The 27,963-nt window shown below is 36.3% G+C and overlaps 2 protein-coding genes across 5 annotated transcripts in view; both read right to left on the bottom strand.

The window, feature by feature from the left end:
• The window catches only part of LOC307126812 (copine-8), a 153,514-nt gene extending 152,513 nt beyond the window's left edge, over nt 1-1,001 (bottom strand). Inside the window, exon 1 of the mRNA XM_079817530.1 lies at nt 651-1,001. Within this exon, the coding sequence (XP_079673656.1) occupies nt 651-760 (110 nt within the window). The 5' untranslated portion in view covers nt 761-1,001. The remainder of the gene's footprint in view (nt 1-650) is intronic.
• An 8,937-nt stretch (nt 1,002-9,938) lies between these two features.
• The window catches only part of LOC307126808 (kinesin-like protein KIF21A), a 56,136-nt gene continuing 38,111 nt past the window's right edge, over nt 9,939-27,963 (bottom strand). For 2 of the 4 annotated variants that reach the window (XM_079817521.1, XM_079817523.1), the window contains 21 exons: nt 27,506-27,694; nt 26,347-26,546; nt 26,133-26,240; nt 25,974-26,042; nt 24,737-24,882; nt 24,511-24,655; nt 24,174-24,368; nt 23,893-23,994; nt 22,863-23,028; nt 22,724-22,744; nt 20,953-21,010; nt 20,629-20,683; nt 19,354-19,556; nt 18,311-18,433; nt 16,691-16,827; nt 15,870-16,044; nt 15,610-15,765; nt 14,077-14,194; nt 13,615-13,785; nt 11,739-11,938; nt 9,939-10,669 (listed from right to left, as the gene is read on the bottom strand). In XM_079817521.1, the coding sequence (XP_079673647.1) occupies nt 10,612-10,669; nt 11,739-11,938; nt 13,615-13,785; nt 14,077-14,194; nt 15,610-15,765; nt 15,870-16,044; nt 16,691-16,827; nt 18,311-18,433; nt 19,354-19,556; nt 20,629-20,683; nt 20,953-21,010; nt 22,724-22,744; nt 22,863-23,028; nt 23,893-23,994; nt 24,174-24,368; nt 24,511-24,655; nt 24,737-24,882; nt 25,974-26,042; nt 26,133-26,240; nt 26,347-26,546; nt 27,506-27,694 (2,795 nt within the window). In that variant the 3' untranslated portion in view covers nt 9,939-10,611. The remainder of the gene's footprint in view (nt 10,670-11,738; nt 11,939-13,614; nt 13,786-14,076; nt 14,195-15,609; nt 15,766-15,869; nt 16,045-16,690; nt 16,828-18,310; nt 18,434-19,353; nt 19,557-20,628; nt 20,684-20,952; nt 21,011-22,723; nt 22,745-22,862; nt 23,029-23,892; nt 23,995-24,173; nt 24,369-24,510; nt 24,656-24,736; nt 24,883-25,973; nt 26,043-26,132; nt 26,241-26,346; nt 26,547-27,505; nt 27,695-27,963) is intronic. The other 2 variants (XM_079817522.1, XM_079817524.1) reach the window with 1 other exon arrangement.

Here is a 27,963-nt window from a genome sequence, read left to right as displayed (position 1 = left end):
TGCCGGGGATTCTCTACATTGTGGAGACCAAATATTAAAGGATAGTAAAAACCTGAATGAGACAATATGAGAACGGTTCAATAAACATAAGAAACCAAATTATGACTTAAAGTTTAAGGATAGAAATATCAGTAGTGAGGTATAAAACGATAGATAGTCCTCATCATTATAGAATAACAAACGTGCGACTGTGTTTTCGGTTTAACGTACGACTAGACCTACAAGCAAAATCATAATAATTACAAACAAACTGCACCTTTAAATCAAACTGTAAAACAAGTTATTTCACTTCTGAAGTTATAAACCATTTCAGAAAAGCGCCACATAGTTATTCCAAACCCAAACAAAACTTATGTTAGGCATTTGTCTTACAGCTGGTGGAAGAAGCGGTGTGAATGTTTGTTATGGTGCGAAAGAAAGTGACAAAAACTCCGAGTAAAAGTAAAGTGGAAACATGTTTCTTCTATTATGATACACCACGTTTACACACTTACGCATTACATTTTGGAGACAGGCGAGGTTATAACCTGGTTTTGTGCCAAAATGTCATGCGTAATTGTGTCGTCTCCAAAAGTAGCATTAAAAACAACACGCGGAATGTCAGTACAAGTCAGTTGAACGTGAAGGTGTGAGCGGTAAACGTTCTTTACCTGCACGAGACCGTAATCTCAACTTTTGTGGCAGGAATAGTGGCGTTGAGCGGGTCAAAATCTCCTGTCGTCGCCATATTCAGGAAGCCGCAACTGCTCATACTGTTCATGCTGAGGTTTCCTTTATTTAACCCCTTTAGACGGAAGAGTGTTGAGACTCACGCCTCTTTACGCGAGTGTATTCATGGGTCTCGAAAGAATGCGAGGAGTAAAGCAGAGCTTCCGTCAGTCCATAACAGAGACGGCGTCCCTTCTGCTCGCCATGAGAGAGTGTGAGTGTGTTAGAGAGAGTGTGTGGTGCTGCATGGGCGAAGGAATGGTGCCACACTTGGAGAATTCTTCGCTGTGAATTCATGCGAGACTCAAAACAGATTTAACACTGACAATGCCGTGACAGATACAACAACAGTTCCATTAATACCATTCTACTTGTTGTTGTTGTTCTTCTACTTTATTTTATTATTACCACGTAATAATAATAACAATAATAATGTTATAGAACACAATCATAAATATAGACATGATCAAATAATGCAGTAGCCTATTTATTAAAATAAATATTGTTGTATAATAAATGCATAGTAAGTAATATATTAATGATAAATGTTATATATCTGATACACTTCAGATGTGTGTGTGTGTGTGTGTGTGTGTGTGTGTGTGTGTGTGTGTGTGTGTGTGTGTGTGTGTGTGTGTGTTTATATAATGTAACATTCATTTTAGTAAATACTACACATTTGTCTGTGGTTATGTTAATATTGATTATAATAATACTAATTGTATGTTTAGAATAATATATAAAAATATAATAGTGTTATAATAATGTTAAACGCAGTACTTTATTGTAACTGTAATAACACAATACATGTGTGTAATTATGGCTGTTACTTAACTTATTTTTAATGTACATGTGTAAATGTATTAAGCTATGGGAATACAAATTTAATGTTCACCTTATGATCAGTTGATAGTCTTTCTTGCCATAACGTTCTTCCCCAAACTAAAGTGGTGCACATTGTATTGGGCATTGAGGAAGTTGTTCCAACTGAATCACACAACTCCAGCGGGTTAATAAAAGTCTTCTGACACAATACAAACACTTCAACATTTCAAGAGGAAAAAAACATAATGTATACAAAAACTACTTGCATCCTTTCAGAATCAACGTACAAGTTTATTATGTTGCATTGTTCTCAGATGAGGCATGCTGAATTGACCCTCTTTACTGTTATTACACATGGGAAGTCATGACGAGTACCATGTTGAATTTATGAGGATATGGTGACTGGAGGAAAAACTCACATTTCAGGGATCAACAACAGTGATTATTGACTTTTGCCATCAGGTCTGGATTAGCAGTATTTATGCAAATAACTGGTCAAATCAATACAATGATTAAAATCATACAGGGACAGCTGTAGATGACACAACAGATAACTAATGAATGCATATGAAATTAATCCAGTTTTTTTTTTTTTTTGAATAGCTGGTGTTAGAGTCTTCATGTGAATGGCAGAATTGAATGGATAACATATAAGTGGCTCTTTTGTTGAAATACAGATGAGGCATTAAATATTCAAGTGGAATTACAGATGAAAAAAAAGATCTTTTGTGTGAGGTATCATACGCTTAAACATATGTTATGTGCCACGGTTTGTTATAGAAGTTTGATTAACAATAGTAATGCTCACCTGTTAGTTACCACGTAAATTGACTGTGTTTTAGGGGCCGCAGTTTTGGGAAGGTTACTATGGAAATGTAATAGGTTACAGATTACAAGTTATTTAAATATGTAATGAGTAGTGTAATTTCAATTACTTGAATGAATTCAATTACTAAAAAGAAGATGTAACCCCCTTTGTAATTATTAACATTTTCATAAGTAACTGTAATTTAATGACATATTTTTTCACAGTAACTGTAAAATTAAACGTAATCGTAATCTAATTACGTAATTACGTAATCTAGTTACATAACTAGTTACTCCCCAACACTGAGGGGATGTTTACACAACACCGTTTTTCAACTAAAAACTGAAAACTTTTTAAACATTTAGGCCGTTCATTTACGCAACAAGTGCGTCTTGGGGGCCTAAAAATTTTGACTTTTGAAAAGGGGATTCAAAGAGGAAGTTTTTGAAAACAATACTGTTATGGTCTCCATTTAAACTACAAAAACACAAATTTGTGAAAACGGTGACGTCGTGCGCATGCATGTTCAGCCTTTAGGCGTGTAGCCGCCAACTACTTGCCTGGCATGAATAATACATTGTTTTTAATCGTTTTTGCAGATCTGTGTGAACTGGGATTGTTTTGACAATGTTGTCGTCTGTACGCGAAAAACTTGTCCATTTTTAGTACATCATTGTCGTGTAGACCTACCATTAGTTCTTTGAATTTAGTTTATTTACCTCTGTTGAGCCCCTCTGTCACTGGTTGCAACGGTTCCTAATCAGTTGATTATCAGGTTCTTCGTCTGTTGTCGTTGTTTATAGTGTGCGTTTTTTTGTTGCTGTTTTTTTTTTTTTTTGCTAATGTCTGTAGACTTTTGTTTGTATTATTAAAGTACCTTTTCCGCTAAGATCCTCGCCTTAACCCTTCTTCCTTGGCAATGTGTGTGTATTTCAATCATGACAATTATTGAATATGGCAATGTTAATGTAGGCTATTTGGTTTTGGTGGACTAGAAATGCTACACTGCTGCTGCTGTTGATTATTGCTGCTGCAGAGTATGGAGTTGCTACTGCTAATAGATACATACACACGCTGCTCTGAATGTAAGATATGCTGCTGTTGTATAAAAAGACATACATAAATGCCGTAGCAGATCTAGACAGGTGGAGCTGGGGAGGTGGAGGGGCTCAGAGGAACTGCTGCAGGACTAAAGGGGCCGTTTACACAACACCGTTTTCAACTTTGTATGCGATTTTGCCGTTCATTTACACGACAAGAGCATTGTGGGGGCCTGAAAATGCAAACTTTTGAAAACGGTTTCAAAGTGCAGTTCTTTGAAAACAAGACAGCTGTCGTCTCTGTGTAAACAAAAAAAATGTGAATCTGTAAAAAGCGGTGACGGCATGTGCATGCATATTACATGTTTATTCTATAGTATGGGTGTGCACGTTTACTCTGCTTATGCGCGCATACAAAGTCTGCTCTGGGCTGCATTTCCCAAAAGCATCGTAAGCCTAAGTTGATCGTAAAAACGATCGTACGAGTGATCTTAATATTAAGGTCTGTTTCCCAAAAGCATCGTAACTTAAGTAGCACTTGAAAATGATCGTAGATCTGCGAGTGCTCTGGAGTAATCGTAAAGCTCTAAGTGTATCGTAAGAAGACAGAGTTATGAGGTCACCTACAGGACAACCGGCAGATTACACCTTTAACTTTATTCAAGTGCATTGTGATAATACTACGGTATTTGATTTGACTAAGGTTTTGATTGTACTTTATTGTACACTTTTTTTATTTTTTTATTTTTTTAATATTCTCATTATTATCAATGTTGATTAAAAAAAACAGTTCTGCTGCTTAATATTTTTGTGGAAACTGACTTTATGATCACTGGATTTTATTATTTATTTTTTATGAGGGCAGGTAACAAACAAACAAAATTATAAATACACATCTGAATTAAATGAGGATATTTATTTCGTCTTTTTGAAAGGTATCTTTTCTTGTTTTTTTTTTGTTCAGCCTTTTGTCAGTGCCTTAGCCTGTAGGTGCTTTATATAGACGTGTTTTGATTGCTAATCCACATCAGATGACAATTATGTGAAACGTTCAGAGGAAACGATTCCATATAAGGTTATATTTCAGCACTTCGCAAATGGACAGCGACTCTTAAGTAGCACTTAGAGCGCGTTCTCGCTCGTTCATGTTAAGTACATTTTTGGGAAACGCACGTGGAATTGCTGCGAGTGATCGTAACTTCGCTCGTAGAACATGCTCTTTAGAGCTAAGATACATCGTTATTGGGAAACCCGGCCCTGGTCCAGAACACAATAGCAAAAAGCGGAATTCGGATCGAATGCGAGAGTCGGCGCAGACCACAAAACGTATTGGACCCATTTGAAACATCTTTAAATCAACAAGGTTTAGTTTAAAAATGCATCTGGCATCATGGTCACTTTTCATTCAATTCTTTAGAATTAACGGTGCAAATCAATATTAAGTGACATTGCTAATGGCTGGCATGCATAATACAGCATTTTTAGTTGTTTCAGCAGATCAGTGTGAACGGGGATCTTTTGTTAAAGGGTTAGTTCACCCAAAAATTAAAATTCTGTCATTAATTACTTACCCTCATGACGTTCGATACCCGTAAGACCTCCGTTCATCTTCGGAACAGAAATGAAGATATTTTAGTTGAAATCTGATGGCTCTGAAAGGCCTCCATTGGCACAATGGCACTTTACACTCTCAAGACCCTTAAAAGGTACTAAAGATGTCGTTACAAAGTCCATCTCACTACAGTGGTTCTACAATAACTTTATGAATCGGCGAGAATAGTTTTTGTGCGCAAAAAAACCCTAAATAACGACTTACATAGTGATGACGATTTCAAAACAAGGCATCATCAAGCTTCGAAGCGTTCTGAATTAGTGAGCCGAATCATGATTCGGATCGCGTGTCAAACCGCCAAACTGCTGAAATTTGGCGATTCAAACCGCTGAATCGACTCGCTGATTCAAAACGCTTCGAAGCTTCATGAGGCCGTGTTTTGAAATCGCCATCACTATGTAAGTCGTTATTTAGGGTTTTTTTGCGCACAAAAACTATTCTCGCCGATTCATAAAGTTATTTTAGAACCACTGTAGTGAGATGGACTTTGTAACGACGTCTTTAGTACCTTTTAAAATGAACGGTGGTCTTACGGGTGTCGAACGACATGAGGGTAACGTTAAGTAATTAATGACAGAATTTTCATTTTTGGGTGAACTAACCCTTAAACATTGTCATCTGTACAAAGAAAAACGTTTTAGTAAATCGTTATCGTGTCAACGTATAGCCCTAAATAGCAGCAAACACTACACCAGACTATATACATGTTGAGCAAGCAATCTCATTGGTTGTTTTTGTATTTTTTAGTATAGTTTTATTTCAGTTAGTTGCCAAGGCTACATTTCTAATGTTTTATGTTTAAGTGTTTCTTCCAATACTTATATTTTATTTTATTGCAGCATTATTAAATAATTATAATAAAAAAATTGTTTGTTTTAGTTAAAAAATAACAACATGATTATGATTGACCATGCAGTGTTACAAGAATGTTGATATTCTGTACATTTTTGTACATCTTTTTCACCCGCTTCAGGATTTTTTTGAATGTTTTTGTTGTTGTTGTTGCAGGACATGAAAAACCCTGGAGTGGAGCTGGAAAAACTGGAGAGCTCACAGAAGTAAGCCAAAAACCTTTGCTTTCTCCATTCCAGTCTGTGTGTTTCTTGGTGACACGCAAACCTTGATGCTTTGGCTTTTTTAGGGGGAAAAAATATACAAACAAACAGACTCAAATATATTGCATGACTATATCATTTATATATAATTTATAATAAATACTGCTTCATTAAGCATACTCTTTCTGCAAAAAATATATTATTTCTAACATGTAACCTCATATTGATTACTGTGTTATAATAAATCTAAATTCTAAAAAAAAGTCTTCAAATGCATTACATGCTCTGGCAGTATGTGGGCTGCATCCGAAACCTGGAAAATGCTGCCTTCGGAGGACACATTTCAAGGTAGGAAGGCATCAAGGCACGTCCGAATCTAATGTTAGCTTCACTTCCTGTCTCCTGAGACACCTTCATCTAAACGATTTTTGAAGACAGCATATATGCATCCTTCGTTGCCTTTGATATCCCACAATGCTGTGCGTTCCTTTCTGTGACAGTTGAGCTAGAAAAAAAAGATGGCATCCGAAAGTTGCATTTGATGGTCAGTTTGTGTGTTAATGTACGTTTTTGACCAACATTTTCCACTTCAGATGTCATTTCTAGCAAGAAATTACGAATGTAGTAATTCTATTCTATTATATTCTAAAAAATATTTGTTTTAGTTCTCACCAAAGCTCTCTCTATTTTGCCGTAGATCATTAAACTGTTATTTTGCCTTAGAAGTCTGTCCGAATTCAGTTTCGTGAGGCACCTTCATGCACAAACGCTGCCTTACAAGTCATTGTCTGAGGCAGCGAGGCAACAAGTCAGCTGTGTAGGTTTTCGGACGCAGCCGTGGTTTCAGACTTTGTCAGTGTATTGGCCAATCATCCATCTTTTTTTCTTTATCTTAATGTCACTTGTTTACAAAAAAAGAAAAAAAAACAATGCAATATTAGACCGCCTCATGTCAGCAGGTTATTTTCATTATCTTTCCATCCGTACACCTCAGAGAGAGGATGGCTTCATTAGGAATAGCCTTTAAATCAATCAGCATGTCTCACCAGGAAGAACAAAGACCTTTGATTTATTAGACACACTGTCATCCAGCAATAATCAGGGGATTTATTTAGAGAGTGTATGCATATTGAGTTTTTGAATTCGCACCTGCCCTGTTCAAACTGAATCCTGTATCCTTTCGTAATGTTTCCAGTAAGAAGCAGATGAATGACTGACATTACAGCAGAGTACGGTAGGATGACGTAAGGGTGTTTGTGCTTGAGTTGAGAGATTCCTTACAGCTGAGTGAATTCCCTCTTATTCTAAATTTAGATGAGTGCCTTGCGAGATGGAGACAGCTGCTGGGCGCTGAGGTGCCGCATGTATAAGAGAAGGACTTGCACCATGTCCGTACGGCTACAGCATTATAGCTGTTAGTTCCCGACCGTTCCCGAGTGCTGCAGGAATGAATCCAAACACACAGAAATTAGTTTGCATTTTTTCACTTCCAGTTCCATTGCTCCAAAGTCAATGGGTCTTTTGGTGAAATGCCTGGAATCTACTTTGTTTTGGGCAACAGGCCACAGGTGTTGATGTGTAACTAGGGCAAATAAAATCTAAAATAAAGGATATAAAATGCCAGAGCAACCGTGTTTGCCCTGTTTCCCATTAGCACACAATATAGTGTGTCAAACAAACAGACAGGCTCAGCTAAATCTGATACTCACTTGCATAAGGTTTCATTAGTTCACTAACAGAATGAGTGCTTCTTTGTGTCAGGTTATTTCAAACTTCATCATGAAACTAATGAGAACATATCTGTAGGGATAATTCTTTCAGAGCGATGGATCTGTGGTTTTATATTTTTAATCAGAGCCATACATCTAATTTGTCAAAGCATCTGCAGCTTGTTATAATCGTTTGATTTAACCCTGCCAGGTACAGATGCACAGAGGTCTATTAAACATGATTTAACAACTATCAAATTAAAATGAACTTGGGTGACCCCTCAGGCTTGGGGCCAAAGGTCATGTTAAAGGTACATTAAGGGGCCTGGCTAAAATGCATAATACACAATTTTTTTGTTTAATGAGTGTACATCTATAATGTGCATTAATCAATATTTTAAATGGCAGATCCTTTCACTAGGAAGACTTTTCTGTCTCCAAGAATGATTTTAAAGGGAAGAAAATGTTAAGCAACTAATTTGTTAAAATGTTACATTTTCCAAGATTTGCATTACATAGATGCCACATGCCACATGTAAAAAATACAGTTAAAACATCTTTTTTTTCATCTTAGAAATATTGCCAGATTACGTCCTATGCTCTCTTTTTCTGTTGCTGAGAGGTTGATGAACACTTTTGTTTTTAGTCGTATTGATTATTGTAATGCCTTGTTGGCTGGGGTGTCAAAAGCTACCCTAAACAAATTGCAGCTAGTTCAAAATTCAGCTGCTAGAATCCTTACTAGAACTAGGATGAGAGATCACATCACTCCTGTTTTGGAGTCTTTGCATTGGCTCCCGGTCAAGTTTAGGGTTGATTTTAAAAATCTTGATGCTTACTTACAAGGCTTTACGGGTTGGCACCGCAATATTTGTCTGAGCTTTTAATCCCCTATTCTCCGACGTGTAATCTTCGTTCATCTGAAACTGGTCTTTTAGTTGTTCCAAAAACTCGTCTAAGATTAATGGGTGATAGGGCTTTTTCCTCATCAGCTCCAAAATTATGGAATTCTTTACCGATTGAGATAAGGCAAGCTCAATCCCTTTGGATTTTTAAATCTTGCCTTAAAACAAATTTTTTTAGGGTAGCTTTTTATTGAACGTTTGTATAAATTTTTTATAGGTTTTAATTGTTTTTGATTTAACATTCTTCTTTTTAAATCATTTTTCTTTTTTGTTTATTTCTATTTTTTGTGTACTATGTTTTGTCTGTTTCTGTAAAGCGCTTTGAGATGTACATTTAAAGGTGCTATAGAAAATGAAGATTTATTATTATTAATAAATTCATGAAATATATTATTGTACTTTGCACTTTTCTAAGAAGCCAAAAAAAAATCTTTATAATAATTACAAATCCTTATATTATTTATATATGCATTTGCATTTGTGCACACTTTTTTATTTTAATTTTATATTAATTGCTGTCTCCAATATTGCTGTGATTACTATCACACACACATATGAAAATTCTTATTAAATAAATAAAAATAACTCAAACATATTATACTTGTATATCATTTACAGAGTTTTAAAGTAATTCAGTTAATTCGGTTTGAATGCCGAAAAAAATGTCATTCACACACACCATCACACATACAATATCAAAAATCCCCAACTCGAATCCACTTGAAGATTGATCAAGGCCATGATTAGATCTTTATTTCTGGACGATATATATTTTAATATAAAATAAATGTGATTCCCATTACTTTTATATTCAAGATTTCAAATAGTCAGAAGTCCCCTGAATATAAGGGCCATCTATAAACAGTACGTGCACAATTTGTGTCAGTTCACGGTCCATTGTGTGTGCACTGCCCCCTTGTGCTAGTACCCTGAAGTTGCAGTTTCTCTGGTCTACTTTACAGTACGTACTACATTCGTTCAAGCTTATTCTGTAGACCTTATTCACAGCAACGCCATCTTTGAGGCTGTGAGGGGAACCGTTGTACTGTTATTTAATGTGTTTTTGGATTGTTCTGCTGGCGAAACACTGAAAGAAATTTCAGACGATAAAAAAAAAAAAACACTCAGGAAAACATGAGTTGTGGGAAATTATAAGTGATCTATGAGCTTCAGTTAAATGAAAACGCGGTAAGACTATCCCTCATAGCCTCGCTTTCATACCCGTCATGGCGATGCTCTGAATGCGGTCTGACTGAAAAATTGCAGAGACACCTGTGGGATTTTGACAGATGTAGTTTATTTTCACTCATCATCTGACATTGATAATAACTACAGTACATGAGAGGAAATATTTTTGTACAGGGTACTAAAAGGTTTCAACCAGAAAATGACAAAGAAACAGCTTATAAAAAAGGTAAACCACTTAGAGCGGTGCAAATATCATTGTACCATTCCAGTGCAGCTACTGTATAGTTGTATTGAGATTGGTGATGTGTTGTAGTTACATGGAAATATTTGCTCAAAAAGAGTCTAACTTTGGTCAACAAACATTGGAAAGAGCTGACATCAATATTAATGAATAATTTAAAAGCATATCGGTTCAGTCCAGTCAACATGACGTTCACAAACACATGTGCTTCTTAAACACGCTGCTCATATGGCAGTCTGTGATGCCCAAAGCCCAGCTTTAGGAATGTGCCACATCAACAAACACTTATTGACCTACAAAATCCCCCATTATGGTCGGCAACAGCTAAACAGGGCACTTCAACACTGTAGATGAGGAAATATACAGCAGTTACAACAGGAAGCTCTCCACTGAATCACTGCCAAACGGGAATGGAAGCAGAGTTTCAGGAAAGAAGTGTCACATTGGTAGAGGAAATTCTTGCAGGAAGCCAAAACTTTCACAGTGACCTTATGTTCTCATCAGAGGTGCTTTGACTGAGTCAGTGAAGGCCGTCCTCTAAAGATCCTTTTACTTGCCAGATTTTCACTGTCCGGTCACTGTGAAAAAACAATGCCTGGATTCAGATTAACAATATAAACAGTTTAAATTGCTGCCTATGATGTAGTTTAGCAACCATTTGTTCTATTTTTAATGGGAAAAAAAATGTAAGCGGTAACTACCCAAAAGCTACCACAATGCTAGATTGTTGTGGGTGGTTGCTGGGGTGTTGCTATATGGTAGCAAATGTCTTCTGAGTGGTTGCCAAGGTGTTGCTATGGGTGTTCTGCCGGTTTTTAGCACATTGTTATGTATTTACTTGGGCGGTTACTAAGGTGTTGCTATGCGGTTGCAAAAGAGTTCAGAGTGGTTGCCAAGGTGTTGCTATACAGTGATCTGGTGGTTTTTAAGCACACTGTTATGCAATTGCCAGGGCAGTTGCCAAGGTGTTGCTATACCTTTGTGTTCTGGAGGATTTTAGCACATTGTTATGTATTTGCCTGGGCGGTTAACAAATTGTTGCTATGCGGTTGCAAAGGAGTTGTTGCCAAGGTGTTGCTATGCAGTTGCTAGTGTGTTCTGGTAATTTTTAGCACATTGTTATGCATTTGCCTGGGTGGTTACCAATGTGTTGCTATGTGGTTGCAAAGGGGTGTTCTAGTCTTTTTGTTGCACGTAATTTATTGGTACTTTTTTAGTAATTTCCTTCAAAGTAAAAACTTAAAAGTCTACCAAGTATGATGACCTAAGGTTATAAGAAAACCAAGAATGTTCTGATTACATACAATATTCTTAATACTTTGTGAATTTCATGATTTATTGCATGTCCAGACATAGAATAAAAAAATAACAACTGATTACCAGCATAATTACCAACTATAGTAATTATTAACTGACAATATCACAAATTTACTTTGTGGCAACAAATCCTGGAATGTCTTTTTACGGTTGCCACAATGTAACTGGATACATTGCCAAGACGAAAGTTTGACTCATCAGATTATGTTGCAGTTACGTAGCAAGTCACATATTATTGGTACCCTGAGTGTTATAGATGCTTACAAGGGTAACCTGGTATTATCTGTATTTTTCTATGTGTGTGTTGGTGTTTAAATGCCTGTCACTCACTCTGAGGCGGTAAAGAGCTGATTGCTGTTTGTGCAGATGTCATTGACAGAGCTGTCATGACCCCTCATTTCTCCCAGAGCTCTGAGCGTGTCTGTGTGCCAGAATTTGAGCAGTCCACCCTTGCAGCCGCTCATGACAGCACTGGAGCCAGGGACCACCGCCAGAGAGCTCAGCAGATCAGAATGAGCCCGTTCTACCTGCTGCAAGAAGACATACAAACAAATGAATTATAGCAGGATGACTGAAGGTTGGTTGTGAGGGTTTTTACTTCAGTCAGTGTCTTTATGCCTTACAGTTAAAGGGATCGTTCACCCAATAAGGAAAATTGTGTCATCATTTACTCACCTTCAAGTTGTTCCAAACCTGTATGAGTTTCTTTGTTCTGCTGAACACAAAAGATGATATGTTGAAGACTGTTTGTAACAAAGCAGATAGAGCAACCACTGACTACCATAGTATGTTTTCCCCTACTATGGTAGTCAATGGTTGCTCTATCTGCTTGGTTAGAAACATTCTTCAAAATATTTTCTTTTGTGTTCAGCAGAACAAAGAAACTCATTCAGGTCTGGAACAACTTGAGGGTGAGTAAATGATGACAGAATTTTCATTTTTGGGTTAACTATCACTTTAAGAGTCATTAATAGATTTATTTTTTGGTATAATCAAAAGTCAACTCTGTTCCAAACCCCTGTGTGCTGTCCTGTCCTCAGGACCTGAAACCGGCGACCGAGATTAATGGAAATGCTAACAAATAGCTTTCTCCAAATATTATAGACGTCCTTGAGTTTAGCATTATCATCAGGGCTTGACATTAACTTTTTTCCTCATTGATACCATGCAGAAAAACTGCCATATAGATCATTGTAATATTATCTCATAATTTGGCAGCAAGTATGCTGTCACTTTAAAACCTGACACACGGATCCATTATACTGTTACACATGCGTTTTCTTTCTCAACTGTTTACATTCACTTAAAATATAACTGACCGTGTTTATGTGAATCCTTGTCAAGACCAGCATTTTGACATTCTTTTGGGGGGGTATTTGACTTTTTAAGCGCAATAAGCAGTGAAAAAGAACTCAATTTAGTTCTGATAGGTGGGCTTAATGTGTGCGCACTTTCGGTGTGATTTCACATTATGAGCAAATGATGTGCAATACGTGCAATCCCATGGCAAAATTCAAGCCCTGTAACGGCAACAATATTCATCCGGAGCAAATGAAACAAGTGAGTGATGAGAGGTGGGATTGTGTGTCAACTTGCTGTCGGAGAGATAAGAGAAAATGCAGCTGGTATCGTGTATCTATTCTGTGGGAAATGATCATTGAAAGTGTTTCAGATATTTCAGTATCGATATGTATAAAAAAAAATATTTCTGACAACACGACATTGCATTTGGTTTATTATTTCAGATGCCTTTTTTAAAAGACTACAATGGAAAAATGTATATATTATATAGAAAATATATAGGTAACCCACCAAAGTGGCTAGTAGGAGTGACCGCGTTACACGCCACTGCTGAAATCCACCCACATTTGGCGGGTTGGTGGGTGTTAATGTCAAGCCCTGGTAATCATATTGCTAAGTTACCAACTTTTGTATATTTACAATACATTTTAACTCAATTCTACCATCTTGAAATGACATTTTTCACTAAGCTCAAAGACTGACTGATTCTCAAAGAATACATGCACAAGAACAGAACAAGATCTTTTAAGAAGGTGCCACAATTTTGCTGCATATTAAATGGAACAGCTTTAGCGTTGGGAATGATGCCTAAAAATGCTGCTTAGGTAGGCAGCTCACCGGATTCTGGAACACAGCCAGAGTGTTAACCGTCAGTCAGCAAAGCTGCCATTTCTCAGGTACTTACCCCATGTATCTGTTTGCTGGCTAGGTCCCATTTTTTAATGCACGAGTCTCTGGCAGCAGTAAAAACTGAATCGCCCTGCATGACCAGAGCCTCCAGGCCATCCTTATGGGCTGGGTCGAGATGATGTGTGGCGCTGATGCTGCCCTGAGCGCCTTCCACCACTTCAAACATCTGCAGCACAAGAAAATAAAAGCCTTAGAGATGCATAACAAGTTCAAAAAACATATCCATCGGAGCACAGGAAGCATCTTCCTGGATTTGTTTCTCGTTGCACTTGAGGCTATAATAATGCTTTAAACTAATGTTTTTGTTCAAGCAACCATAAATTAGCAGCAACAGCTTGTGTAATTGTGCATGAGCTGTGACCAAAAGGTGAAAATTATCATATGGAAATCAGCATGTGCAACCATTGGGACTCTTATGTTAGTTCACGGAGAGCGGTGTTAGACTGTCTGAACGTACCTTCACGGTGTGATCTTTTGAGCCTGTTATGACCACATCTTGACCCTTCCCCATCTGGTCTACCGCAAGACACATTACCGGCCCCAGATGTCCCGTCAGTTTCCCAGTAGATACAAATCTGCAGAAGACAACAGAATAATGTGTACAGTCATACCAAAAATTATTCAGACACCAGATATAATTTTTTACTAGTGGGTGCAGGACTCTATAGTTCATTTATGTAAGTGAGGATAGCAAAATAAAGTAAACTGTGACATATTATACCCAAAAATTCTTCATACAGTGGACTACCAGAAAAATTGATAAAGATTTTGGGACCAAAATTATTCAGACACTTTGACCTGACCATGTTTTGCTTAAGTGTTTTTTTCTCTAATTGCCAATGCGACCTTTTACACCACAGACTGAACAAAATGAAGCATTGCTTGGTAATTGGTTGACCTAAATTGGTATTATCTAATTGTGTACTTAAATTTAACAGTTGATTGGTTGATTGTAACCCATTACATACCTTTCTATCAAAGTTATCTGACATTATCAAGATGAGTTTGTTCTTGTCACAGTTTATTACCATTTTCTGAACTATAGTGAAAAACTGTAATAATGTGAGAAAATGTTGAAGGTGTCTGAATAAATTTTGGTTTGACTGCAAATAGAGACTTAGGGCTGGAATACACTATACAACTTTTAAAATCTGAAAATTTTTGTAAATATTTCAGAGGAAAAACTGGGCTCTGGACACATTGGACAAACTGGTATTGGACACGGTTCCAAACTTTCAAATATTTCATACACGAGAGATATACATTTTCTCTGCTTACATTGCATTAGTCCTGCTTGTCAGTAAGTGAGAACACAAACAAACAAACAAACAGTTTTACCATATCATACTTTACCAACAGCAGTTCTCTTTCGAGATTTAGTATGATTGCTTCATATCAGCAGCGTACAGTACCGGAGTTCACATCAAACATAACCTACGTAGACCATCTTTAAAATAGACTTGGGTATGGTTTGCAGATACACACATTAGTTCGGAAAAAAGCGTTCACATCATCCAAATAAACCAAACTCTGACGTCAAACGAACTTGAGTGTGAACCAAAAGTGCTAGTATGAAAGCACACTAAGTCTGTATGTCATACATCTATGCTTTTAAGCACAGGTTGACAGCTGTAGTTCCAACCACACAAATTTCAAAACACACTATTTGAGAATGTTCATTGGAACTGTGATTTCTGAAAACACAGAATCAAATGTTGGTAATGACAGAACTTGCAACCATAGTTGACTAACAATGCTTTTTGGACACACACCAGTCTTATAACTGTCTTCTACAATCAATTTTCTCTTTCAGGTCAACTATTGCCATGGTGGAGTATGAAAACAATCTAATAATAAATGAGTTTCTTCAAATACAGTTTAATTTGTATATTTGAAGGCAACTCTACCTGCATGCATTTTTTAAAATAGCAATAGTCCCTATTTAGCACTTAGAAGAACTTCTAGACACTCATGGTAAAATAGGTCATACCTTCTCAAGTCCCACATCCTGACCGTGTTGCCTGAAGCAGCATAAAGGAATGTGCCGGAAGGATTGAGGGCGATCTGATTGATCTGATTTTCTCCAGGTGGAATGGCAACAGAACTACCCCCACACGAGTCACCTTGGGACACTTGTCCAGAAGAACTAAAGAAGACAGAGGGCTAAAAATGAGCAACCATAGGTAACATATTTAGAAGCTTTAGAGAACAGTAGCTTTTAATATATAAACCAGTACCAGAATGACTCACGTGAGGGTGCGGATGCATTTGGCAGAGTCACGGATGTCCCATACTTTCACATAAGCAGTGGAGACGGTGAAGACCAGGCTGGAACAGTATCGCACCGACACTACACTGCTGGGATGATCTCCAAGAGACATGATTTCCTGACCCGTTACCAGGTTCCACACTTTACATGTGCGATCTGAGATAGAAAAAAAAGGGATGGGTGCGGATAGAGCACAATGTTTATTTATCATTCTTGTAGAGGGTATATATTGACAATGCATTGTGGGTAACAACTTGAAATTCAGAAGCAGAAATTCCTTGCATCCATGACTGGTTATATTTTGTTACGGAATGTAGTAGAGTCAGCAAGCTATCATAAATATAGGAATAGCTTGAATATAAATGCTTTAAAAAGTACAAATGCTGCTAGCGTTTTCAGTGCGCCAACAGCTGAATGGCTCAACCAGCACACTCTTTTCAATGTAGAGTATACAGAGCTCAACAGAAATTTTGTTCATTGTGGTTTAATTTTTTTTAATGAACCATCTGACCCGACCCCCTCAATTAATTTAGCTAAAAGCCATGGGTTGATTGTATTACCTTCATTTTAAGTTGGCGAATAACATAATTTCAACTCAAATAAATGTTATGCACATGCTTTTATTCATCTGTTAATCTACCATGTAAAATGTAAGATAATATATTGTCAGATGGTCATTATCGCATAATAAATGACCAGATAAGTGTGGCACTTAGTGAAGGGTTAATTATATGCTCCTTTGTAATTTACTGTAGTAAAAACATGTTTAAAAGGCTATGATTTTTACGTAAAAAGGTCTGACCCTTTGAGCCGGTGAAGAGCAGATCATCAGTTGAGTCCACACACAGCAAGGGTTTAGTATGACCTTCGGCCACGTGCACACACTGCAGTCTGGCTGCTCGACTGGAGCGGGACGCTTGAACTGGGCTTACCACACCCCTGGACCCAAAACACACACAATAATAATGCTGTTATAATGCTCAATCAAATCGAATCAAATACACTGGCTCTATTCCAAACCATAGTGAGCAGCCTAGCTAAACAGCACTTTTAGGCATCATAAGTTGTTCTAAAGGTGCGGCCACAATTACTCTTGTTACGTTTTCGTGGCAAAATCCATTAATTTCAATAGGAATCCACAGTACTGGAAATTTCGCTTGAGGCCGAAAGATGTTTAACTGTATGAAGCACAGCTCACAACCAAGCAGCTTTCTGTTGGTCAACGTGGAGAATTCACATGCCCAACTTAAAGAATTCTTGAAATCTTCGTAGGGGAAATCTTTCATCTTCATGCAAATTGTTTGGATTTCTATTGAAATAACTGGAATCCACACAATCATACACCATTGTCAATAGACAATGGACCATTTTTGCTCCTGAAATTTTGCCAAACTCTAGGTGAATTTTAGGACTTAGGACTTTCTTCTATCAGCCAAACACAATTGGAGTTATATTTAAAATATCCTGGCTCTCCCAAGCTTTAAAATGAGAGTGAATAGTACCATTTGTTTTTTGAAACCTAAAAAAAGCACATCCATCCATCCATCCATCCATCATAAAAGTAATCCATATGACTCCAGGGTGTTAATAAAGGCCTTTTGAAGTGAAGTGATGTGTTTCTGTAAGAAAAATATCCATACAAAAACGCTTCGCCTCAGAAGGTTTTTATTAACCCCCTGGAGCCGTATAGATTACTTTTATGATGGATGGATGCACTTTTTTGGGCTTAAAAAACTCAAGTTCTACTCACTCCCATTATAAAGCTTGGAAGAGCCAGGATATGATTTAATATGACTCTGATTGTGTTTGGATGAAAGAAGAAAGTCATATACACCTAGGATGGCTTGAGTAAATTATGGGATAAATTTTTTTTTTTTGGTGAACGAACCCTTTAAATAATATTTACTGGTTGCAACATTACACTGCCTTTTAAGATACCTACTTATGACTAATTTCTACAGCAGTAGTATTTATATGTTGTAGTATTTATGACATATAAAACATGTTTCGAAATGGAGAAAGATGGACTCTTTTAAAAAACAACAACAAACAACAGCTACCTTTGTGTTTTATTACGTCAGTCTCAGAACTGAAAAATATGGTCAAAACTTGTGGAGATAAAGCTAAAATGGTTTTGTAATGCTAAGTGCTTTATAAAGAAGTTGCTATGTGATTGTTCTGGGTGGTTGCTAAAGTGTTTTTTAGCATGTTGCTATGTGTGGTTTCGAGGTTGTTTGAATGGTTGCCAGGGTCCTGCTATGTGGGACAGCTAATGCTAATTATTGGTATTAGTATACTATTGATGCTTTCCTTAGTAAATGTTGTTCTTGTTCACTGAAAGACAGTATGGACATTCACTTGAGCAATACAAGAGATTGAGGACATCTGTAAACAATGTATGTAAAGCTAGCTGTTTTCTTACGGTTTGTCCAGGGTTCTGGTCTTGTCTGCAGGGTTCTGGCTCCTGTCCTGAGCTCTTCTGCGGGTAAGAGGCGAGCGGTCCAGAAGCTTCTTTTCTGTAGCCGTGGGAGATCTGGCACTGAAGCTACACAGTAAACAAAAGCCAGTGCGACTTAAAAACATCACATCAGACGGGACTATAATGTTTATTAGAAAGTGTCAGCATGTTTATGAGGAGTGTAGAATAAAGCAATAGAGTCTGAGATCGATGAACCTCGTAGAACATCAGAGGTTGAGGTGCAGGAGAGATGCCAGAGGAAATGTTAAAGAGATAGTTCACCCAAAAATTATCCCTTAATTTACTCACCCTCAATCCATCCTAGGTGTATATGACATTCTTCTTTCAGACGAATACAATCAGTTACATAAAAAAATGTCCTGGCTAATCCAAGCTTTATAATGGTAGTGAATGGCAGCCCAAAATGTGAAGCCCAAAAAAGTGCATCCATCCATTATAAAAGTATATAGGCCTTAATAAAGGCCTTCTGAGGTAAATCGATGGGTTTGTGTAAGAAAAATATACACATTTAAAACATTATATAGTAAAATATCTAGCTTCCAGCAGACCGCCTTCTGTATTCAACTTACAAAGAAAGTGTAACGCCTCTCACAGTTCAAAACGCTTGCGCTACGTCCGGCGTTATTTACGTTTTTTTCATAAATTTTACTTTAAAATGTGTTAAATATATACATCTAGGATGGCTTGAGGATGAGTAAATCATGAGATAATTTTCATTTTTGGGTGAACTATCCCTTTAAGGTGAAGGCATTTGCAACGATTTATTTAGCTGTAGTGATCATATGAATATGTTCCCAATAAAATGTGTTTTATAACTTAGTTTTGACTATCAAAAACAAATTTGCCAAGCCTTGTTCAAAGCCATTGTAAAATTCATGTCCTTAATCCCATACACTTTATGTAATGGAAAATGAAAAAACTTACATAATACATTCTTTTTTTTTTTTCTTTTAAACAAAACATACATCTTTTCACCAATCACTTACACAGTATTTGTCTTGGATGCTAAGCTAGAGGAGAAGGCCATTGAGTCTCTGTCCCCTAAGAGGGGAACAGGGGCCGGTTCTTTATTTCCCTCAGGATTCTCCACTACAGGAAGTAGAGCAGCAGAGAAATCCTCTGGAGGGGCATCAGGGTCACCAGTGTTGGCGTACAACAGCTCCATTTGGGTGGTAGTTCTTCTGCGAGCCTAAATTCATCATATATTAAAACAAAGCATTTGGACTTTAGTTAAAGTATATGTTAAATTAGAAGAAGGAAGAAGTCTTGTGATTTTTTTTTCCCTCAATGAAGATAATGATATTGTTTTTTATGATTTCATAATTATCAAATAGCTGAAGCCTAATTGTGTGAACAATGTAGTAGGATGTAAATAATATAAAACCAAACAGGTTAACTTAAAAAAATGAATGTGTTTTAGTGTTTGTGTGTATATTTAGTATATATACAGTACCGTATACAGCATTACTACTTTTAATGTTTGTGTAAGAAACCTCTTATGTGCATTTATTTGATCAAAAATACAGAAAAAAACAGTAATATTGTGAAATATTATTGCCATTTAAAATATTGATTTTCTAATTTAATGTACTTTAAAATATAATTTATTTCTGTGATGCAAAGCTGAATTTTCAGCATCATTACTCTAGTCTTCAATGTCACATGATCTTTCAGAAATCATTCTTATATGCTGATTTGCTGATACTTTTTTCAGGATTCATTGATGAATAAAAAGTTAAAAAGAACAGCATTTATTCAAAATAGAAATCTTTTCTAATAATATAAATATTCATTATCAATTTTCATCAATTTAACACATAATTGCTTAATAAAACTATTAATTTCTTCCAAAAATAAATAAATAAATAAATACTGACCCCAAACTTTTGAACGGTAGTGTATATTGTTACAAAATATTTATATTTTAAATAACTTTTATTCATCAAAGAATCCTGGAAAAACAATCATAGGTTATATAAAATAAAATAAAACATTGACAATAAATCATCATATTAGAAAGATCATGTGACATTGAAGACTGGAGAAATGGTGGATGAAAATTCAGCTTTGCATCAAATAAATAAATTATATTTTAAAATATATTAAAATAGAAAACAATTAAATTGCAATAATATTTCACAATATTACAGTTTTCTTTATGTATTTGTGATCAAATAAATGAGGACTTGATGAGCATTAGAGCTCTTTCCAAAACATTAAAAATAGTAATGTTTCCAAAGACTTACTTTAGTCTGTTTTACCTTATTTCTGGCTTTGGTGTCTCCGCAAAGTTTCATGAGATCTGAAGCCAAACAACTGCAAGAGACAGAGAAACATATCAGACTAAAATGTTAAATGTTTATAATGAAATGACAAGTTCCTGAAAGACACTGAAAATGATTGAAATGCACACAGGGGCCGAATAACTGTTTGCTGATTTAAGCAATTTCAAAGGTAAATGACCCTTCACCAAATGACTCCGTCAGATCAATAACAGAATCAATTGACTGTGTTTTATAGATGAAAGGACATCAACAACTCAATTCAATTTATAGAACTTTATTGGCCTGACTGCAGTGCTTTACCTTTTCTCTGTGGCTGGACTCTGTGCTGATTCATCACTGCTGCTTTCATCACCGTTCTCTGAGCAACACACACACACACACACACACACACACACACACACACACACACACACACACACACACACACACACACACACACACACACACACACACACACACACACACACACACACACACACACACACACACACACACACACACACACACACACACACACACACACACACACACACACACACACACACACACACACACACTTCAACATCAGAAACACTGGTGCTCTCTCATTTTAGCTTGTCAGTATGATGTCAGTGAACATTATCATTCAAGCGACATGCATCATAGTGTTGTTATCACAACCCTGAATTCAACAGAACTAGAAGATAGGAGGTGTGTTCAGTCTACAGCATTAGGGATGCAAACACATTTTTGAAGGATGTATGTTCACTCTGGCAGACTTGAAATCGGAAACTAATAATGTATGGACTATGTAGTTTGACTGCATTTTTTCCATGTTTGTCATATAGAGCCATCATCCATTTTTTACTAAGAAGATTTAAAATTTGACGAAAAATGCTTAAAGCAAGAAGTAATAATACTAACAATTAAATAATCTGGGCATGTTTTCCACCTGTCTTTTTTCTTCTTCTAAATAAACCCCGCCATCCGAAACGCTGATTCGTTGACAACATTCAAAAGTCAACTAAAACTCATCTCTTCCATGAGCACTTAACCTCTTAAAAAAAAAAAAAACTTTGCTTTCCTCTTTCTCCTCCTCTTTCCCTCCTTACTCTAGCCTGTGCTACACTGAGAAATGCACACGGACTATGTATTTCAGGCATAAAAGCGTCTGCTAAATGCATAAATGTAAATGTAAACACATAGAAGAATGACAGTATTTAATACTTTGAATTTATATGCACCACTAAACATCATATGCACCGTTTAAATATTATTAAACACGTTTTTACACTGATAAAGTAATCTATAATTTTGACACAAATGAATCACTGACTTGGCTGAAGTTTAAATATTTTAAATATATGTTATGAGATTTTAATAGCAATATCATTAGCACAAGGAGTGCCAGTGAAACTAGGAAACTTAAAATTGTGTTAAAATCCTTGAAGTATTATATTAATTATATTATATTAGCAATTATTATTCATATATTTGTAATATTTACAATAAGGTTTAATTTGTTAACATCAGTCAAAGTATTAACTAACATGAACTAACCATGAGCAATACATTTGTTAATCTTTGTTCATGTTAGTTAATAAAAATGCAGCTGTTCATTTTTTTGTCATGTTAGTTCACAGAGCATTAACTAATGTTAACAAATACAAAATTTGATTTAAATAATGTATTGGTACATGTTGAAATTAACATTAATCAAAGATTAATAAATGCTGTAGAAGTGCATTTCATTATTAGTTCATGTTAACTAATGTAGTTAACTAATGAAACCTTACTGTACAGTGTTACCATTATTATTATTATACAGTATAATAATGGGTTTAGGGCTGAATCTAACACTATCACAAACTAATAGCAGCTGGAAGTCTACATTTACATTCACCATGGGTCTTTATTAGAAGCTCTTGAGAGATCTTAAGGACTTCTTACTTCAGCTGAAAGGCATGTTCTTTAAAGAGTAAAGTCCACAGGGGGTTTAGGCAAGACCCATGCAGCTCTAGGCTACTGTTACTGTCTGTTAGTCTGAGGGAGACACATGCACTGGTAGACAGCTCTAGATGCCTCTACTTACCCGATGGCACGTTACCTAGTTCTGTTTGAATTCAGGCAACAAAAGACAAAAGCAAATAAAAAATCAAACTTAAAAGGAACGAGTCTAGAGAAGAAAAACCAAGCAGCTGAACGTGAACGTGTGTCTATGAGTGTCAGACCTTGGAGTGCGTTCCCGAGCAGAGCGTCCAGCTCAGGGTTGAGCTCAGCTTTCTCCTTGAGCATGTGGAAGAGCAGTTGGTTCTGCGTGGCGCTGTTTATCTCAGTCTGTTTCAAACGGCCCTCCATCACTTTGATCTGAGACTCCTTCTGTGCAGCTTGAAAGCCCTAAGAACAATGTTATACAGTGACATGTTTCTGGGTGAGAAAGTAATATAAAGCTGAAATATTATAGCACTTTATAGCTGATTCAATGAAATCCAGATGGGAAAAAGTCCCTGCCTACATTATTAAATGTTCAGTTGCACTCAGAAATGGGTCATACTAGTATGGATGTAAAACATTACATGTTATCTCAAATTTAAAATCAGAGATTATTGTTAAATGATAATCATGCTACCTCTGAATTAAGGATACACCCATATAGATATTTTGGCTGATACCAATGTCCGACAATCATTACATAATAAACATGTGGTCAACTAACTTGTAAAAAAAAGCAAAAGTAAAACATAAACCATGTTTACACTATCCAGGTGCATCCAAGGCCAAAGGAGTCTTTTATATTATATTATGTTATGTTATGTTATGTTATGTTATGTTATGTTATGTTATGTTATGTTATGTTATGTTATGTTATGTTATGTTGTTATATTGCAAACTGAATTGTCACAGTACTTATTTAAATAAAATAAAAATAAAAATAATAAAAGTGAAAAAATAAAATGTACACTTTGTATCCAAGGCTGTATATTATATTACATTATAAATATAATATAATGTAATATAATATACAGCCTTGGATACAAAGTGTACATAAAATTTTTTCACTTTTATTATTATTTTTTATATTATATTATACTATATTATATTATATTATATTATATTATATTATATTATATTATATTATATTATATTATATTATATTATATTATATTATATTATGTACAATATATTCTGTTTAAATACACTCAAAATTACCTCTAAATTAGCTCTAATTGAAAAAAATGAAAATCTACTGAGCTCCAGTACCTTATTGATGGCCATTGACAGGAAGTGGTCGAGCAGGACACGGGCCTCAGATAGTGTGCACGAGCTGATCACAACAGAGACGTCTACTGTATCTCCCTCCTCCTAAAGGGAAGAACGGATAGAACATGTTTTTGAGCCAATGAATCAAACATTCCTGACCCACAAAAAAAAAAAAAAAATCTCATCAAAAACAGGGTCTGATGCTAGATTATTATTATTTTACAGTGTGTATTATTAGGGTATGATACTGTCTCACATAATTTCCTGTTTCTCACAAGTACCTTGGCCTCTTCCATCTGCATGATGTTGGCCTGGCAGTCGGCGATGCTGTCGTTAATGTAGTCGATGTTGGCGGTTAGCGACTCCATCTCTTCATTAAGAGAGGCGACGGTCCTGTCGGCATCAGTGTCCTCGCTGGCGATTTTGTCCCTCTTTTTCGTCACCTTCTCTCTTCGTTTGGTCAACTCCTCACGTTGCTGTACACGCAGAATTAAGCAAATGATTTGTCACTTAACTCAATCTCGAATTAGCTTAAAATAAAAATTTGTCATAATTCTTATCCTTAAACAGTTTATAAGTAGGTATGAAAAAAGTATTTTTTCAGTCATTCTCAGTCACCTTAAGTAGGCGGATCATCTCCGTCTCCATGTTGGAGATGGTCATCCTCTGCATGATGATGTCACTAATGTGACGCTCTAGTGACTGCCATTTGGCCCGTGCTGTTCTGGTAAAGTACACTCCTTGTGTTCTCATCTGGTACTTTCTTGAATACAAATATTATAACCACATCAGTCACTCAAATACTCATGAGCCAACCCATCTGAAATGAAACCTCACAAGTTACCTCGTCCCGTTATAAGTCATGGCCCCGGTGGTTTGTGGTCGGACGGGAGCTGTACGGGATGAAGACTCCTGCAAAGGCTCCGGTAAACTGATCTTGCGGTTAACCTTGCCTGATGCTGGTCGCACTTGGCGCCTCAGGGCAGATATCTGATTCAAAGTAGCAGGGGAATGGTGTTATCTAGGTGTTATACTGTGAATGATTAAAGGGTTAGTACACCCTAAAATTAAAATGCTGTGATCATTTACTCATGCTCATGTCATTCCAAACCCATAAGACTATGCTAAAACTCTCTCTGAGAAGTTAAATCTCTAATGCCATGTGTCCATCAAAGCATTTTTAGCCACCTGAAAGTGCCTTGCTGTGGGCAATTGAGAGCTCTTCAACAGCGCAGCATTTTGTTCAGTTGAACAACTGTGTAATATGTTTGTATTATTATTTGTGTAATTTTTTGTATTATTATTACTATTAATAATAACAGGTAATCTAATGAAAGATTTTACATTATATTAGGTATGTCATGGTATATATACTATTTCTTTATTATATAGTAATTTTATTATTTATACTCTCATTTACTGTGATATATTGTTCATATTATTAATATTTATTTTTGCCTCCCACATAGTTCCTAATTACATGTTTCAAATTAATGATGTGTGTGTGTACTTTTGATCAGGCATTACCGCCTGGGTCCTAAAGGAGACCCAATTCCTGGGGGAATTGGATTTCTCATGACAACGAAAATATCAGCGGAACTGTTACTAGTATCCAATTTCGCAAATAGATTGTTTCTGAATATAAAAATGCCGTCACAATGTAACGTACTTGGCTTTATACTATTTCTGGTTTTGGATGAAGAGATGTGCTTGTTGTTGTTGTTTGTTATCAAGCAGAATGTGACAGTTGGTTGGTGTGGGATTTGTTCCGCCCCTCCTTCACTGTGATTGGACGGCTGGGTAAAAAGTGACAGTGATAAGCGCTGCGTTTTACCCAAAGTTAAACATTCTTCAACTCTCTGCGACCGGTAAAAACCGCTGAGCGCTCAGCGTGAAACAGACGCTCAGCATCTCCTCACGCTGCTGGTGTTTTAAAAGTATTGAAAACGATTGGAAAAATACGCTAGCCTCGGGGAAAAAAGCCTTGGTGGACACACAGCCTTAAGCCTTTCAAACAGTTACAGCCATCAAACCAGTGCTTTTGTTACAAAAAGAGTAATTCCCAAATAATCCTCGTTCACCTCCTCTGTCCTCCTGCGTAGAACAAGCTCCTGCTGTCTCTTCTGAGCCTCAAGCTGCCTTAGTTGGTGCTAAAAGAGACAAGAAAGAGAGAATGAGAAGGGACTGTGTCTGAGGATATCCCATAATTATCTGGGGCTGTTCAGGGTACAGTGTGTCACCTCCTGTTTGCGCTGGTCCTTCTTAAGCGTGGCGATCTCTCGGTTGCGGCGGGTCTCTGTGACTCGGTTCCTCTCCTGCTGTTCCTTCATCTGTTTCATCAGACCAACCTGAGCTCAACAGGTGAAAGCGATTAGACACTGCAGTGATTCTTGTCCGGATCAGCTTGAACTGCCCTTTAGTATGAGCAATAGTAAAAGAAATACACAAACATACCTTGGTTTTCTTCATCTCTGTCACTTCCTGCTGTAGTTTCCTTAGCTGTTTCTCGTACTGTGACTGGTTCTTCAGCAGACGTGCGTGCTCCTTCTGTGCCGACTGCAGTTTCTGCAGCTCCTTGTTCATAGAGTTTAGCTTCTTCTCGTATTCTGATTTAATCTTCTTTGCTTTCTCCTCCGTACATGTCTCCACTGAGCCTGCACAGAAACGTGATCTCAACTTTCGACTTTTAGGTAGCAAAGTCACCCTTCTACAATTACGCTACAGTGCCACTTACGCTGTGCTTACAGTTTGCTTTAAGTGTGCAGTGTGAAAATCGTCTATACATTTTTTTTACTATTATTATTTGTGCATTTTCATTAAAGCGGTTTTCAAAACAAACCAGAAGAGGGCAGTAGAGATGTACTGAAAGACTAAGGTTCGAGGTGCATGATTTCATTTACAACATACGAGTCAAAAGTTGGAAACAATTATGATTTTTATTTGATGAAAAATGCAGTAAACCAGTAATACTGTGAACTATTGTATTAGAATTTAAAATAGATATTTTTTTTCATATATTTTAAAATCTATTCTGTGATGATAAAGCAACTATTAATCAGTCTTCAGTGTCACATGATCCTTTAGAAAACATCCAGATATGCTGATTTGGTGCTCAATAATTTCTTATAGTTGCCAATGTTGAAAAGTTTTTTCAGTCTTCTTAACATTTGTGTAAACTGTGATACAGTACTACTCAAAAGCTTGGGGTAAGATTAAAAAATACTTTCATTAAGCAAGGATGCATTCAATTGGTCAAAATGAAAGTAAATACATTTATAATGTTGTAAATGGTTTAAAATAAATACTGTTCTTTTGAACTTACTATTAGTCAAAGAATCCTGAAATAAATGTAGCATGGTTTCCACTAAATATTAAGCAGGAGAATTAATAAGGAAGTTATTTTAAATAGTAATAATATTACATAATATAACTGTATTTTTTATCAAATAAATGCAGCCTTGGTGAGCATAAGAGGTCTATTTCAAAACATAAAAAAATCCTAATTGATTCCAAACTTTTGACAGGTAGTCATGTTTTTGAAGTGCTCATTACTTGCATATTAATATAAATGACTTAGTTATACTGCGTATGTGTGTATGAGTGTGTGTTGTACCCATGTTATGCAGTACGCGGTCTCTCTCCAGCTGTGTGTCTCTGATTTTGCTCTGCAGCATCATGAGTTTCTGCTCATACTGTTGTTTGAGCGTGTGAAGACGTCTCTGACTGTTCTCTAGTTCATCAATCAGCCGCTGTTTGATGGCGATCTCACACGTGATGTTGGCTAGATCCGCCTGGAAGTCCTCTGTTAACACACACAATGCACAGAATGGAGGTTATTTTTTATTCAACAAGAACAAAAGATGGTTAATTAATTAAGTTGATGAAATAATTAAAATCCAATTTAAAAAATAATGTTTATAATGATTAGTTTAAGAGCTTTTAGTTTTTTTAATATATATAATGTCAATTATATTATTTTATTCTTACATTATGAGTGCTTAACTAAATATTTTCAATCAAATGCACTTTTCTGCAAGACTTATTATGGAAGCTTGTTTCCGCCACCAAAAA

Source organism: Gobio gobio, assembly GCF_949357685.1.
Source record: "Gobio gobio genome assembly, chromosome: 5".
NCBI lineage: Eukaryota > Metazoa > Chordata > Actinopteri > Cypriniformes > Gobionidae > Gobio > Gobio gobio.
The sequence above is the reverse complement of the archived record's forward strand: the minus strand, read 5'-3'. Positions and strand labels throughout refer to the sequence as shown.